We start from the raw sequence: 15,314 nt of genomic DNA, 5'->3' as shown, positions 1-15,314 counted from the left end.
GGAGGTGAAAGAAATATGACGTTGAAACTAACATTTAATGAATTGGTAGAATCCCATTCCTCCTCCCTACCAGAAAAGCAGAGGCGGCCTATAAACATTACAGTTCTTGAGGGGAAACTGAGCGGAGGTGTGAGCTCTTCGGACCACAAAGGAAGAGTGTTTCCCCCTTCCTCCATATTGTTGGCCCCAAACAACAGGCTATTTCTTAAATTGATCCCACCGCAGCCAAATGTCTTTTCCAACGTTTTGCAGCCCCCTAAAGGAAGAATCTTTGTTAGTCCATCATGTTGTAGAGACTTTAAGAATGCAAAGAGTTCTCAACTAGTGAATGTGTTTATTATTATATCGCGGGACCTCCTAGGAAATATATACAGTGAATCATCATCAGAAGCTGCAGATAACTTCTCCTGAGTTTACTGTTCCTGCTCCAGGCCCCCATTTTGCATTTCTTTGGAAGGGATGCCTTTTGGTTGAGCGGTTCCAGGTTTTCTACCAGTACTTTTGTTTGTTTTACATTTGGAGTGATAGGATGAAAGAGATGTATGTGTATGTAGGAAATATATTTTCCCTTAAAAATAAAAAATTGGGGAAGCCAAGTGCAGCTGTTTTTCTGTGCAGTTACGTGTGATTCGTAGCAGGGACTCTCTCTTTTTTCTCAAAACAAGATACTGTGAGCCAGGGGAAAAAAACCTCAAGTGCAACAGAGACAGATTGTACCTTCATAAAGGACAATCTTCTCTTGCCTGACTGGAAGATAGAGGTGGAAGAACCAGTCTAGATCCAGGCTGTGTCCCTTGCAGGTCCATTCACTCCCAAGTCCATGTGGATTTATTTATTATTTTTCTGAAGGTTCCACATGCTTTCAATCGACTTAAATTGTTTTGGAAGAACTTACAAGTGATCCACATCTTCTGTGTTTTTGTTTGTTTGTTTTTAAACAACTGGCAAAAAGCTTCTGAAAGTGGCAGTGCATAATGATCTGTGCCTTCCTGGGTAACTGTGCAGAGAAAAAGGTAGCTTCCCCCTTCCATGTACCCATTTAGGGGTAAACAACAAAATGTGCTTTAGAAAACATGAATGGCCATTGCTGGGGTGCATGGGAGAGTAGGAGCAGGGCTATGGAAGAGAGCATTAACCCTTTGCAGCACTCCTGATGGAAAAAATACCCCTCTCCAGCTGCTATTGTTCCCATTTGTACTGACAGGGATTTCCAAGAGCTAATAGCAGCTTGGGTGGGGCGAATTTCATCAGAATTGTGTTGGGGTAGAAGCAGCCTCCCTGAGCACTGCTACCCTGACCCCCCCAGCAGCTATTTACGTTTTGAAAAACTATATTTTGTGCCATTGGCGCTGTGTGAAATGGCGGAGCTCCATGCTCTGGCACCGGGGGCAGAGAGCAGGCGGGGGCGTGGCTGGCGCGCATCCTGGGGGTGAGGCGTGCCACCTGTGGGGGCGTGCTGCCCAGCGTGGGGTGGGGGCAGCTGCGATGGCACCCCACTAGGATCATGGTCCTCCGCCAGCGGCTGTGTGTCGTTTGATCCTTTCTGCTCCTTCTGACTATCTCGTCTCACTCAGCAAAGTGTGTGACCATATCCTTTTCCCAAGCCGCCACGATGGTACGCGTTGTCGTGGGGGCATATAATAATAAAAATAATGAATATTGTGGGTGTGGGGTTATTGTTTTTGTTCGTTATTATGGCATGTACAGTCATACCTCGGGTTGAAGTAGCTTCGGGTTAAACATTTTCAGGTAGCGCTCCGCGGCAACCCGGAAGTAACGGAGTGTGTTACTTCCGGGTTTTGCCGCTCACGCATGTGCAGACGCTCAAAATGACGTCATGCGCGGAAGCGGCAAATCGTGACCCGCGGACGCGGGTTGCATTCGCTTCAGGATGCAAATGGGGCTCCAGAACGGATCCTGTTCGCATCCAGAGGTACCACTGTATTTTGTTTTTTCGTATTGTAAACTGCTCTGTGATCATTGGGTGAAGGGCAGTGTAGAAATTAAATTGCCGTATTTTTCGCCCCATAGGGCGCACCGCCCCATAGGACACACCTAGTTTTTTTGGGGAGGAAATAAAGAAAAAAATGTTTATTCCCCCCCCAAGCGCGGGGCTGGCGCGGGGGAAGCCCGAGCTTCCCCCAACCCCAGCCACGAGAACAGCCTGCTATCCGCAAGCCTAGGGAGCCCGGCGGAAGTCGCGCCGGTCTCCCCAGGCTTGCGGAGAGCTGCGTGAAGCCCTGGCGCGCTCTTCAGCACGCCCCAGGCTTCGGAATGCAGGCAGCTCTGCGCAAAGCCTGGGACTGCAGGCAGCTCTGCGCAGCGCTCGGGAGCCCGAGGGTTGCACAGAACTTCCTGAAGCCTGGAGAGCGAGAGGGGTCGGTGCGCACCGACCCCTCTCGCTCTCCAGGCTTCAGCGAAAGCCTGCATTCGCCCCATAGGACGCACACACATTTCCCCTTCATTTTTGGAGGGGAAAAAGTGTGTCCTATAGGGCGAAAAATACGGTAATAATAGCAATAATAGTAATAATTGTTGGCCCACAAACTGCACCAGGGTCGAGAGGCAACTCCCGCCACACACACATGATAAGCTGTCAACAAGATCGAAAACTCATGGCTTAAAAACAAAACACAGTGTTTCTCAGATGGAATGGAATCAGCTGATGAGGATAGACCATTGCCATACGCTCCGTCAAATGTAGTGTCTACCATTTAACGTATAGAGTATTAGCACCACGATAACTTGTGACTCATTTCCTCTCTCAGTGCACAATAAGGGCAAAAGAATAGGGAAAAGCTACATGTATTGTTTACATTTGACTATTTTAGCATCTTTACATCTTCGGGGCATATGAATCATTAGGCAGAAAGCTATGTAAATGTTTAAAGCTGCAACCCTGAACACAGAGACTCGGGCACGAAACCCATCGAGCACAGCAGGGCTTTCTTCTGCGTAAACACACTTAGGCTTATGCTGCACAAAGGTTTTTGGGTATCTCAGTTTTGTATCCGTGTGGCCATTTTTTATTTTTGCTCAGGAATATATTACCATTTTGGAGCCTAGTCTGGCTTGACTTGAAACAAATTTAAGATTACAATTAAGATAAAACTAAAACAAGCTACTCTTAGTTAACAAAAATAAGACTGTCCTCCATACAGGGGCGTGTACTGATTTAATTACATCATTAAAATGTTCCATGTTTGCTTGCAGACCTTACTCTCCTGCAAAGTTTACGTTATAGTGTGTGTTTTTTAAGCTTCCAAAATAGCCTTTTAAAAATTAGTCTCAGGTGGAAAAAATAATTGAATTGTGCAAAATACTCTACACGGTATTTAGTTCTGCAAGAGTAGTTTCACGTTACAGTGGAGGAGGGTACTGAAAGCGCTTTTTAGAATTCTCTTATATCTGCGGCCTTTCTGGCAACTAAATACATGCACTTGGATACAGGTGTATGAAATAGCAGTACAGATAACAGACATTTAAGAGATAGCACTTGTAAATTATAGTTTAACTTTATGGGGCATTTTGTTGTTCTCTTTGCCCTCACCAAGACATTTATGATGACATCACTTTTAATATACTTTGGGGGAGGGGAAACCATTTCTCATATATATGATCTCTTTTATATATATATATACGGTGGTACCTCAGGTTAAGTACTTAATTCGTTCCGGAGGTTCGTACTTAACCTGAAACTGTTCTTAACCTGAAGCACCACTTTAGCTAATGGGGCCTACTGCTGCCGCCACACCGCTGGAGCCCGATTTCTGTTTTCATCCTGAAGCAAAGTTCTTAACCTGAAGCACTATTTCTGGGTAATTGGAGGCTGTAAGCTGAAGCGTATGTAACCAGAAGCATATGTAACCTGAGGTACCACTGTGTATGTCTATATGTGTGTGTGTGCTCGCGAATGGACAATTGTTGTAATTATTATTACAATAGCAATACAACGTTAATAAGAACTTGTAATGGTTCTAGGGGTTGCTCGTGCGTAAATCGGCGCCACACCTGGCTGGGTTGCCTGAGTGAACCCTTTCTGTCCGGACAGCCACTCGCCCGTGGCTGTCTCAATCGCTGGCAGAATCCGTCAGTGGGCGTTTCTTGAACTTCTTCCAGCAAAGAATCTCTTTGACGCCTAGTCTCCGCCTACTCTCCCTGCGTGGAAGCCTTCTGCGCAGGGAGGGTGTGGGCAGCGGAGGACCCGTGCTCTCCCCGCTGGTCCCCGGCGAGGAGTCATGGAGCCACCTGGCCGATTCCCCCATCTGCCCCGCTTCTCTACTGGTGCTACGTTGATTTCCTTCCCCAGAAGATGGGCTGCTTCTCTCCCTCCCGGGACGCTCTCCTGAACCCCTCTGGAGCCCTCCCTCTCCCTCTGGCTCTGATGGCAGTTCCCTGACAGAACTCCATCAGAATCAATCCTAGGGTTAAGGATTCCCCCCATGATGCAAATCAAATGAGGTTATCCCTCCAGGTCGCCATTTTGGGTGATTTGCGGCCCATTAGCCCCCATCTAGGATTTGGGGCAGAATTCTGCCCCTGACCCCAGTAGTCCCTAGTTTTGATCCTGCATTTGGGGGATGCAGCACCCACAAACCCTTCAGCTTTTGACTATTGATCCAACCCAATACCTTTTTCTGCCAACCCCCAAGCACCCCCTGCCCACTAGGGTCATGATTGGCCCATTTAATATTTTTTTTTTAAATAACAGGCCAGCCTGCCAGCTCCTGCAGCTGACTGAGGCCAACCATAATGATTTATCTCCAAAAATTATTATTTATACCCTGATTTAGACAGTGATTATGCAGAGGCTAGACTATGTCCAGTCTTTATTGATCATTAATTCTGATTCGCTTGTGAGGTGGTTTTGCATCTCCCCCTCAATTACTCATTCACCCTACACTTTTAAATGCTTTTCCCATCATTTTCCTAATCACAAAAAGTAAGTTGTGGGGTTTTTAAAGTGGATTTTAATTCACTTTAACTGTGTGAACCAAAATTTCTGGCATGTGCTTGAATCCATCCCAGGAAATTGTGACACTCAGGAGACACCATATGTCATTATTGAGTAAGTTTTATATGTGCACAGATTTCTCTTGCTCATTCTTTCAGTTCCTCTGTGTGTGTTGTTGCTACACAGCACACTCAATATGTGTGACATGGCATGTCTCTCTATACATATCCAGGTAGCTGTGGATCATACTTCAATGTGTGGCTTGGTGTGGCAATTTGGCATCTGTGCAGAATGAATGAAATATACTCTTGAGGCTTAGTCCAAAGGAAGTTAGGTCTGTGTGCCTTCAGGTTCAGGGGAATAGAGTATTTAACTGTGCACTAAACCCATATTAGTTTCAATGAGTCTTAAGCACACTCCTGACTGCTCTTCATGAATGTGTCATTTTATTTATTTAAAGCGTTTTTACCATGCTCTTCAGATGAAATAGAGCCTTGGGAGTGACTTGCATTAGATCAAATCCCCTTTGCCTCCTGGTTCGTCAGCCAAAAAGGCTCTCAGAGCAGTCAACATAAGGTCATAAAAACAAGACAGTCCCTGCCCCATAGGATTACAGTCTTAAAGAGACAACACAAAAGGAGGAAGAGGGTGAGAAAGGAAGAGGAAAGCAAGCAAGCAAGCGCCAATTCTTAAATCAACGTAATTTTTATATATATAATTAGTTTGAATGTAAACAGTTCCGAGAGAGGAGGAGCCAAATGGAGCTTGCGCTGATGGAGGGGCCTGAAATCCCAATTCTCCCTCTGCTTCATTCTGATGAAATTTTACACTGTTGTCCATCCCTTAGAAAAAGATATTGTAGTAGTGATTAACTTTACCCATTACAGTGGTGCCCCGCAAGACGAATGTCTCGCAAGACGGAAAACCCGCTAGACGAAAGGGTTTTTCGTTTTGGAGGTGCTTCGCAAAACAAATTTCCTATGGGCTTGCTTTGCAAGACGAAAATGTCTTGCAAGTTCCTGCGGGGTTTTTTTCCTCCCCCCCTTTCCCCAAGCTGCTAAGCCGCATATCAGCTGATCCGCTAAGCCGCTAAGCCGCTTAACAGCTGATCCACTAAGCTGCTAAGCCGCTTATCAGCTGATCCGCTAAGCCGCTAATAGCGCTAATCCGCTAAACCGCTAATGGGCTTGCTTCGCAAGACAAAAAAACCGCAAGACGAAGAGACTCGCGGAACGGATTCTTTTCGTCTTGCGAGGCACCACTGTATTTATTTGTTAAACACTTTTTGCTAGTGCTCTGTAGCTGCATACAGACATATGCTACTATATTGTGTTTTTTCCTACCCAGCACCACTTACCATAGCTGTCAACTTTTCCCTTTTCTTGCAAGGAATCCTATTCAGAATAAGGGAATTACCCTTAAAAAAGGGGAAACGTTGACAGCTATGCCACTGACTTCACAGTGCATTTGACAGGTATAACTACCAGTGGTTTAAAGAGCGAGTTCAGTCATCCGTTCTACTCTTTTCCTTGTTCACCATAGTCTGGTGGGCTGTCCATGTTTTTTCTTCCCTTTAAAAGTACAAAGCACAGCAGGAACGTTTATTAATTTAAATGTTAATTCATCCATTAAAAATAGAATGTGTTTTTTAAATTTATTTTTAAAAAGAGCTTCAAAGTGTCTAGAGTAAGTGGATTTGCAAGTGCACTGCCAATTTTAGATTCCTAGTTGCTCAAATGATGAGTAAGCCGGACATGGAAGCCATTATTTGGGCCAGAAAGTTATACTTGACCCATTCGGGCCTAGCTTCTTCTCTAGTAGGCTTCGTCTCTCTGTAGTTCCATCTTTTGTGCAGAGCTTGGTGGTGGTGCTCAGGCTGAATCTCTGTGTTCCTGTACATAACATTTTTCAGGAGGATCCGCTATAGCCTTGAGTCCCTCCAAGATGGCACCAGTGTTTCTTGATGCCTTCAGTTATCCAGCATCAGTGACTGTCTCATATCAGGGCCGGCTGGGTGAGAATGCTGAGCAGTTGTGGGGCATGCGCAATGGGGCATGATTAAAAGGCCCCATATCAGCTGTACCCCTCCTACAGTTCAGTTTCCAAGACGTAGTCTCCTTGCAGTAAGCCTCATCTTGCAGAACTACAACTCTACGCAACTCCTGCATCCAGACTGTGGATGGCTTTGTAGGGAAGTTTGCAGTGGTAATACTGAAATTAATGGGACCACTTCCACGAAAAAGGCTAACATATGTGCACAGTACACAACTGTCGGTCTGTTCTCTGAGAGACATTAAGGCATGTGCTTTGCATTCTTAACTCCGTTCCAAATAGTCTTAATGAGTCCCTTCTGGTGTACACTGGGAGAATTTATTTCTAGCCTTATTTTCCAAGTATGCCTGGTATGAACTTGAAACCCAAATACAAGCTGCACGAAAGCCCCACTGTCTGCAGATACTGCTTTAGTATTTACAGAAGAACTATAACTTCAAGTCCTTGAAGCAAAACAGCCATGGCAGTTCATGGAACAGTACACAGCTAGGAGTTAATACAAGACCAGCCCACAGATTAGGCACTGCTTTGATTCATCAAAGCCTGGACTGCCAACCGAGCTATACACCCCACATCTCACAGTGCCTTAGCGGGATGTTATGGATGCTGACAGACCATCCATTCTTGGATTGATGCTTTCTGAATGATTGGCTAATACTTCATCTAGGACTGAGCCAATTTCACCCTATTTCTCTGCTCCATTTGTGGGCAACAAAAGTGAGGGGTTATTTTACATTTTGGGTGGTGAATTTTGAGAGAAAGGGGGTAGGAAAACCAACCTCCGGTGCCACTCTCAAATGCTCAATAGCATAGATCATCACGTTGAATTAAACATAATGTCTAGGCCTGGTGTGAAGGGTTGGCAGATTGAGCATCTGCCAAGGGCCCACAGACCAAAGATGGGTCCAGTGACAAGAACTTCTGCCACAGTGAAAAAGGGGCCCCATGGAGATGGTTTTGCCCAAAGGCTCTCCAATTCCTGAAGTTGACATTGATTATGCCCATGGAACAATGCTATCTTACATGATAGCGTTGTTCCAAATGGCATTCTGTTAGGGGAGAGGGATTGGGGGCTACTGGTGAAGACTGTCATCTCCTCCTGAATGTCCTTCAACAACGCTGTATCACACTGTAGTGTCATTCCCAAGGCATACTGGAGAATTAACCCTGGTGGTTGGCAGTAGGCGGCAGCTGGGAGGAAAGGAACTCTGTTTCCACAACATGGCTGTTCTTTCTGCTGAAGAGCAGTGTGGGGCAAACAAGGCCAGCCCACGAAAGACACAAGGTGAGGTGACTTCCTCAGGTGGCAGGGGCAGCAGTTCCCAATGTAGCTCTTCAGACTTCATAGCATGAAGGGCTTTTTCACAGAAAGACACACACATTCATACTTGTAGGTAGTTAGATTGGTAATTCTTATTTTTTGGCTCAGGGATGAGCTGGAGGAGGAACAGGGTTTTTTGGAGGGGCTGACACTGAGGCTATTGAATGGTCTGCTCTAACATCCAAACCTCTCTTTGAGGAAGTTTAAGGTCTTTGCAATGTCCAATCCATTTTCAGGCCAAGCTGGCTCCTGCTCTTGGCTCCCTAATTGAAACAATGAATGTGAGCTGCATAGCAGGATAGTTTATTGTGCAAATCTCATTAATTTCTATTGAGAACTTCCCATTGTATTGTGGGCTCTTGAATATAGCTCTTTAGTTATCCATGGGGATAGAGGAACTAGCCCCCAAACCGCCCTTCTTCTTGTCCAAAAGCTGGACTGAAAATATAAAAGATTCACATACCATGTGGCTTCCTAGCGCAAAGCAAAGGGGGAGCCCACAGTGTTCTTCATCAGGATAATATTATAAGGAATATTATGAGGAAATGAGTGGGATTTTTATTGCCTTCAAAACTATGGCTCCAGATTTAAGGAAGATTATGAATAAAGCTCTTTGAGGTGGGTACTATGATTGCATAGTCCTGAAAATTTTATTTTGTGTGGTTTTAGAAAACATTCCAGGATATTTCATTATTCATTTTATCTTCTTATTGTGGTGTGATGCTGGTTGAAGCTATAAAATGCAAATTTGGCTTGAAGTCCATTTTCACATAAAGATTCAGAAATATACATAACAGCACACTGGTGCTTTTTTAAAAGCCTTTATATTTTTAACAGGATACATTGAAAGGTTTTAATGGCACAACATGGTTCCGCGTAAAATGTTAAAAGGTATGTGCTGAGTTACAAAATAGGAGCTTGCAAAATAGCGTATTTGCTTACATCTTGGGTGGAAAGGTTGGAGCCTGATTCTCCAAACTTTTTGTTTTTTTTTTGGGAAAAAACCTTGCAGAATTCTTTAACATTTACTACTGCTACTACTGCTGTGTCTACAGCAACATATGATAGTCTGAAAAAGTTCAAAGTATAGTGAAGATGATGTCCATAGCTGGGCAACTAAGAAAAAGCACTCTTGTTTCATGGAGTGCTCTTATGCAGGGTCCCAGATAGCCAGGCTCTTAATTTTCAGGATACTCCATTCCATTTCTGCCTGTGAGACAGAAAGGGAAGCCCTATTCTATTTAAGCAGAGAGATATATTCCCTCTCTAAGACTCTGAATCACCAAGATGTTGAGCATTTCAGGCTTCAGCTGCTTCTCCAGAGAGGAAAAATGAGCTCCCTCTTGTACGAAGCAAAACAAAACTCCACAGTCTTGAGTCACAATATTAAACTTGAGCGCCTTGAAATGTGATTATGACAGTGTCCAATTTGGCTGCCGAAGAGATTTTGGATATCTTCACTGTTAAATTAGGTGAGGCAAGTGCTAAAACTTGGATTGCACCTCTCCAGTGAGTGGACTTTCCCTCTAGACACTCGCTTTATAGGACACTAGGCTTGGAGAATGATTCTTCTCTTTCAGGTGGCAACTCTTTGCCCCAATCCCTGCTTCATTCTAGAATGTCCCTGTGTCTTTTTACCCGGGTCACTGTTAGCCTTTCGTCTGCGTAGCGTCATGGCTTGGAAGAACTTGCACATTTTAGTGTGCACTACATCATGCTGAGTTTGTGAACTGAGCAGCACTTAATATTAAACGCAAAAGGCATTCCCACTTAGGGTGATTGATTTGGAGCGCTTGTTTACTGTGAAGTAAAAGGAACTGCAGATGTTTGATGAAAGACACCAAACATCTGCATTTTCAATACTGTGCGGAGCACTGTGTAAGGGCAGCAGCAACAGCAAGAGCAGCATTCACTTAAAATAAAAAAAAAGGAGCAGCAAAAATTAAACGAAGCAAAGGGCTCCTTTTCTTTAACCTCTTGCAGGACTTGGACACTTTCCATAGTTTAATGTGGAAAAGGCCTGTTGCTAAAGAAGTGTAGTCATATGGTTTGCTTTGAAGATGTGGGAGCAACGCAGGGCTGCCTGACGCAGGGGAGTGTCTCACAGATGACAGATGTGTTTGCTTTTCATGGCTTTCTCCGTGCAACAGGCTAGGATTATATCCATCCAGTTATCACCACTTCTTCCCAGATGAGACAACCTTGCGTCCACACGGGAGCCTGAGTGACCAGCACAACATCCAATGAGTTCCAGCCTGGCTCTGGAACTTGACAAAAAGGGGATAGCAGCTGCAGTGAGGGGTGTTGCTTAGGAAAGCCACAAGGCCAGGGAAGGGGGAAGCAAAGCAGCCTCTCTTGTCCCATTGCTTTGCCACCGAAAATGCTTTGACTGTTGGAAGCAAACAGAGCTTTGAGAATTATTTGATGGTTTTAAAGATTTGTGTGCCGCCTTCCTAGGTAGCCCTCATGAAAACTGAAACAGTAGTGAGTATTTTATTATATATCAGTAAAGCTACAATCCCCAGCCTTTAGGAAAAGTAGCCTGAAATGAAGCCTTTGGTGTTTGTTCAAATACCAGAAGAGTAGGGGCCATGTGAACTCCTTTAAGGAGGGAGTTTCACATAGTTGGGCCCACCACTGAAAAGGCCCTGTCTCTAGTGGCATAGATCTCAATGGCGAGTCTAAAGCTGATCCTAAGCTGTCCTCCAAATGCCTGATTTCAGTCTTGGATAAATCAGCAATTTATCACCAATTTGGTATTTGTTTGCTCTAGTGCGAAACAGAATCAAAGGTTAAGATAACTTACTAAAAAGGGGGGAGATATTTAAAGCACTGCATGCAAAAAAGAATTAAATGCAACCATTTTTCCTGAAAGATAATTTCTATTTTTCTTCTACCTTTCAAATGAGGTCTGCATTTCTATATTTACAGTATGTGGAATCATAGAATCACAATATTGAAGAATTGGAAGTTACTGCAGGAGTCTTTTGCCCAGTGTGGGACTCAAACTCACAATCCTGAGATTTAAGAGTCTCATGCTCTCCCAAACGGCGCTTGTACCACATGGCCCTTCAAAATTGGGACACAGATCCACCCTAAACCTGATCCTACATGGGTTTGTGGCTTACCTACAAGGAAATAAACACAGTGAGATGTTTCACGGACCTGGATTTCGTTGCAGACATTTCCTGTTTCGGAGAAAAGAGATTCTCACTTTAAACAACCTTCTAGGGACACTTAACTCTTTGTGTCTCTGAATACATCCTTGGCACCATCAGCAGCTTCAGATGTGATTGATTTACTACACAGACATCATTCCTATGCACACAAAAAAGTATGCAAACTTAATTTGGATTGTCATATGTGTTGAATTCACAACGTATCTATTTTGCTGTATATAGACATGCACCAAAATAGTGGAATGATAGTCACAAATTGGCGCACAGCTGGCATGTCCGCCCCCTCCCACCAGATTGAAATGTTGTCATTTTAGAAAATTTGTCACGTTTTTGATGCAAACCTAAGATTTTTGGGGGGAAGTGGCTTGTCTAACATTTTGCATATTGAACACTAGAGGGAGCCAATGTCTGCATGTTTTCTTCATATAAATTCAAACCTTCTGTCCCTTATTGCTATGGAAATGTTTCTTAAAAGATGTGTTGGTTTCTAAATGTGGCCCTTCCACTCCCAGTGCTTCTTGTTCTATCTCTCTCTCTCTCTCTCACACACACCCCAGTATTAGCAAAGTTTCCCAATTTGCCAACATCATTAAAAAAGGTAAAGGGGCCCCTGACCATTAGGTCCAGTTGTGGCTGACTCTGGGGTTGCGGCGCTCATCTTGCTTTGTTGGCCAAGGGAGCTGGCGTACAGCTTCTGGGTCATGTGGCCAGCATGACTAAGCCACTTCTGGCGAACCAGAGCAGCGCACGGAAACGCTGTTTACCTTCCCGCCGGAGCGGTACCTATTTATCTACTTGCACTTTGATGTGCTTTCAAACTGCTAGGTTGGCAGGAGCAGGGACCAAGCAATGGGATCTCACCCCGTCGCGGGGATTTGAACCGCCGACCTTCTGATCGGCAAGTCCTAGGCTCTCTGGTTTAACCCACAGCGCCACCCGCGTCCCTTAACATTATTTAGCCAATGTATAATTTTCTACACCTACTTTATGACACAACATTCATAGCTGGGGGTTCATATTTGGGGGTGGAGAATCAAATCCTTCCAGCCTCAGCTCTAGAATTCAGTCTGCTTAAGTAAGCAGAAAATGTTGTATGGGGTGAAGAAAGGGGAAAGAAAGAGCAGTTCTCCCCAAGAAATAGGGACCTGATCAGGCTTGAAAGCAGAAGATTGCCGGATGCAGGTTTGCTAGCTGATAGCTTTGCCAAAGAGGAAGAGTTTCTTTTTTACGACCTTTTCTTATTTCTGTGATGGGGCTACTTGATGTGCTGGAGTTGTGCAACAGAAAGGGATGAAGATGGGGCAGAAGTCGGATGGAGAGAGATGAGGTGTCGTTTCTGTTCGAAAGATTCCCATTGGCTAAAGTGAAAAGCATCACTTTTTACTTTAAAAAATGGGCACAAACATTAAAATAAAGACTACAAATGTTACTGACTTCCTGAAAGTGTTCAGGTTGCTGGATGCTGAGGGGGGTGGGGGTGGGAGGCACGAGTTGGGGAGCCCCCAAGGGAAGAAGGCTCAGAGCCAGGGGATTGGTGGTGGGACAACGGGGAGTAGTCAGAGGGAGAAGAGAGAGCAGACTGGGAGGAGGGGTTTGTCAGAAGCTGAAGAGGCAACAGGGTTTAGTGAGCAGGAAGAGGCTGGTGCAGAGAGCAGTGCAGACTGGAGAGGAGGGGAAACAAGAGGTAGAGTTGAGACAGGCTGCTGAAGAGACCAGGGCGTACCCCCCTACTGTTATGATCAGCTCCCCTCCCACTGAGCTCCCAGCACTAGAAGAGGTATGAAGAGAGCGGAGCAAAGACAGATGCGTTGATGGAGTCTCAGATTGCTTGGGATGGACCTGGGGGAGTAGGAGGCTTACACAACTGTGGGAATGTGTGGACCTTCAGTCCCCACAACTGCCTCATAGGGGCAAGATCTACCAGGAAGAGTTGCTGTGCTCCTGAGCTGTTTGTTTATTTGAATAAAGATTTAACTTCACTGATGCTGTGTGAGTTATTACTGACCTGCTCCTGGCACCTGCCTCTGACATCAGGTATTAAAAGATTTTAAACAGTGCCTGCCAGGAAGAGTTGGCCTTAAATCCATAGGAAATGGCTTCTAAAAACAAGTCTTCCTTTTTGTTGTCCTGGTAAAGGAGGCGGCGAGATTAACATAATAACTTTGGGGCTTTTCTGGCAGGAGCCTCAGGCTGTTGAAACTTACTGATTAGTTATTGTGGGGCAGAAGGAGGGAGTGACCTTTTAGGTCACCATATCTTGGCTTAACACTTCCAGAAGAAATCGGATGCTGTTTCATTTAGATTTACAATTGATAAGGGAGCATGGTAAAGATTTACAGTGAAGGAGGCAGCAAGCAACGGATTTAACAGGAGGTGTTGCAAGTCAGCTTGCTTGAACTTGCCCTGGCTAAAGCCTCTCCAGGCCAAACCAGAATTTTCCCTCTCAGGTATGAGCAACCATTGCAAAAACTGGATTTTAGGGGCACTGTGCTTCATAACAGTTGCTAGGATCCAAGCCAATGTGACAATTTTGTTGTCGTTGTTGTTGCAATAAACTAAACTCAGTCTTTCATTCGCTCCCCCCCCTACCCTGTTATTTGGGATGTTCTCTACAGGTCCTGCGTGACAGACATGTGTGAGTGCCCTGTTCATAAAAACTGCTACTGTGAGTCCTTTCTCGCCTATGCTAGAGCCTGTCAAAGGGAAGGTCTGAAAGTTCACTGGAAACCTGAGCAGAATTGTGCTGGTAAGTGAGATGCACTGATTAAAGGTAAAGGGACCCCTGACCATTAGGTCCAGTCTTGACCGACTCTGGGGTTGTGGCACTCATCTCGCTTTATTGGCCAAGGGAGCTGGCGTACAGCTTCCGGGTCATGTGGCCAGCATGACTAAGCCGCTTCTGGCAAACCAGAGCAGCGCACGGAAACGCCATTTACCTTTCCGCCGGAGCGGTACCTATTTATCTACTTGCACTTTGACGTGCTTTTGAACTGCTAGGTTGGCAGGAGCAGGGACCGAGTAACGGGAGCTCACCCCGTCGCGGGGATTCGAACCACCGAACCTCTGATCGGCAAGTCCCAGGCTCTGTGTTTTAACCCACAGTGCCACCCGCGTCCCTTTGAGACACACTGATTACTTCATTGCAACTGCATTTTATACTGTGCCCATGTAATAAAACCTGATTTTTGCTCCCGGCTTCTCTACTTAATCCTCCTCCTCTCTTCACCCAACCCATGGGCCAGCAGTTTTGCAGCACGAAGGGCTGGTTCGGAGTGGAGAAGTGGTGGGCAGTGAGAGTTTTAAGCACCCCCATCCCAAAACTGGTCCCCCCCCAGCCGAAATAGCCCTTAGGCAACAGGCTTGCAGCACAGTTCTGCCCCAAATGCACAGTCTGGCAGCTTACAGTATTGCAGCTCTGTTAGAGCAGAGATGGCTAAATGGTTCCCAGGTGTTGAAATCCAGTGGCCAGCCGGCATGCATTGTGCTCTTTGGAGAGAATACAGGAAGCGTGTCTGACAAGCGAGATTCCAGCAACTTTGTACTAACAAGCCCGTTGTAAAACTTTGCATCGGGTACCTATTTCACTTGTCTGAGTCTGCTGGAAGAACAGAGGGGTAAGTAGCGCAAGGATCACAGGACCGTAATCGTGAAAGACTCTAGCTGATTACTGACATTTCCTGGACTGCTTGCTCGCTCATGTGGAAGCACAGATGCAATCGATCTTCCTTCATAGGAAGCGAGAAATGAATGGCAATCTGTGGTGGAAAAACACAGCTGATCTGCATCTATTTTATTCATTAAACTGACT

General features: G+C 45.3%; 1 protein-coding gene and 1 long non-coding RNA gene across 2 annotated transcripts in view; one reads left to right on the top strand and one right to left on the bottom strand.

Annotated features, from left to right (window-relative positions):
- Positions 1-15,314, bottom strand: part of LOC309380944 — a 220,541-nt gene that overhangs the window by 182,297 nt on the left and 22,930 nt on the right. The gene's annotated exons all lie outside the window — the stretch shown is intronic.
- BMPER (BMP binding endothelial regulator) overlaps positions 1-15,314 on the top strand; it is a 172,267-nt gene that overhangs the window by 154,729 nt on the left and 2,224 nt on the right. Inside the window, exon 14 of the mRNA XM_081931106.1 lies at positions 14,122-14,252. Within this exon, the coding sequence (XP_081787232.1) occupies positions 14,122-14,252 (131 nt within the window). The remainder of the gene's footprint in view (positions 1-14,121; positions 14,253-15,314) is intronic.

Source organism: Podarcis melisellensis (assembly GCF_964234715.1).
Source record: "Podarcis melisellensis genome assembly, chromosome: 12".
NCBI classification, from domain to species: Eukaryota; Metazoa; Chordata; class Lepidosauria; order Squamata; family Lacertidae; genus Podarcis; species Podarcis melisellensis.
Note: the sequence above shows the minus strand (reverse complement) of the source record. Positions and strands in the feature narration are given on the sequence as shown.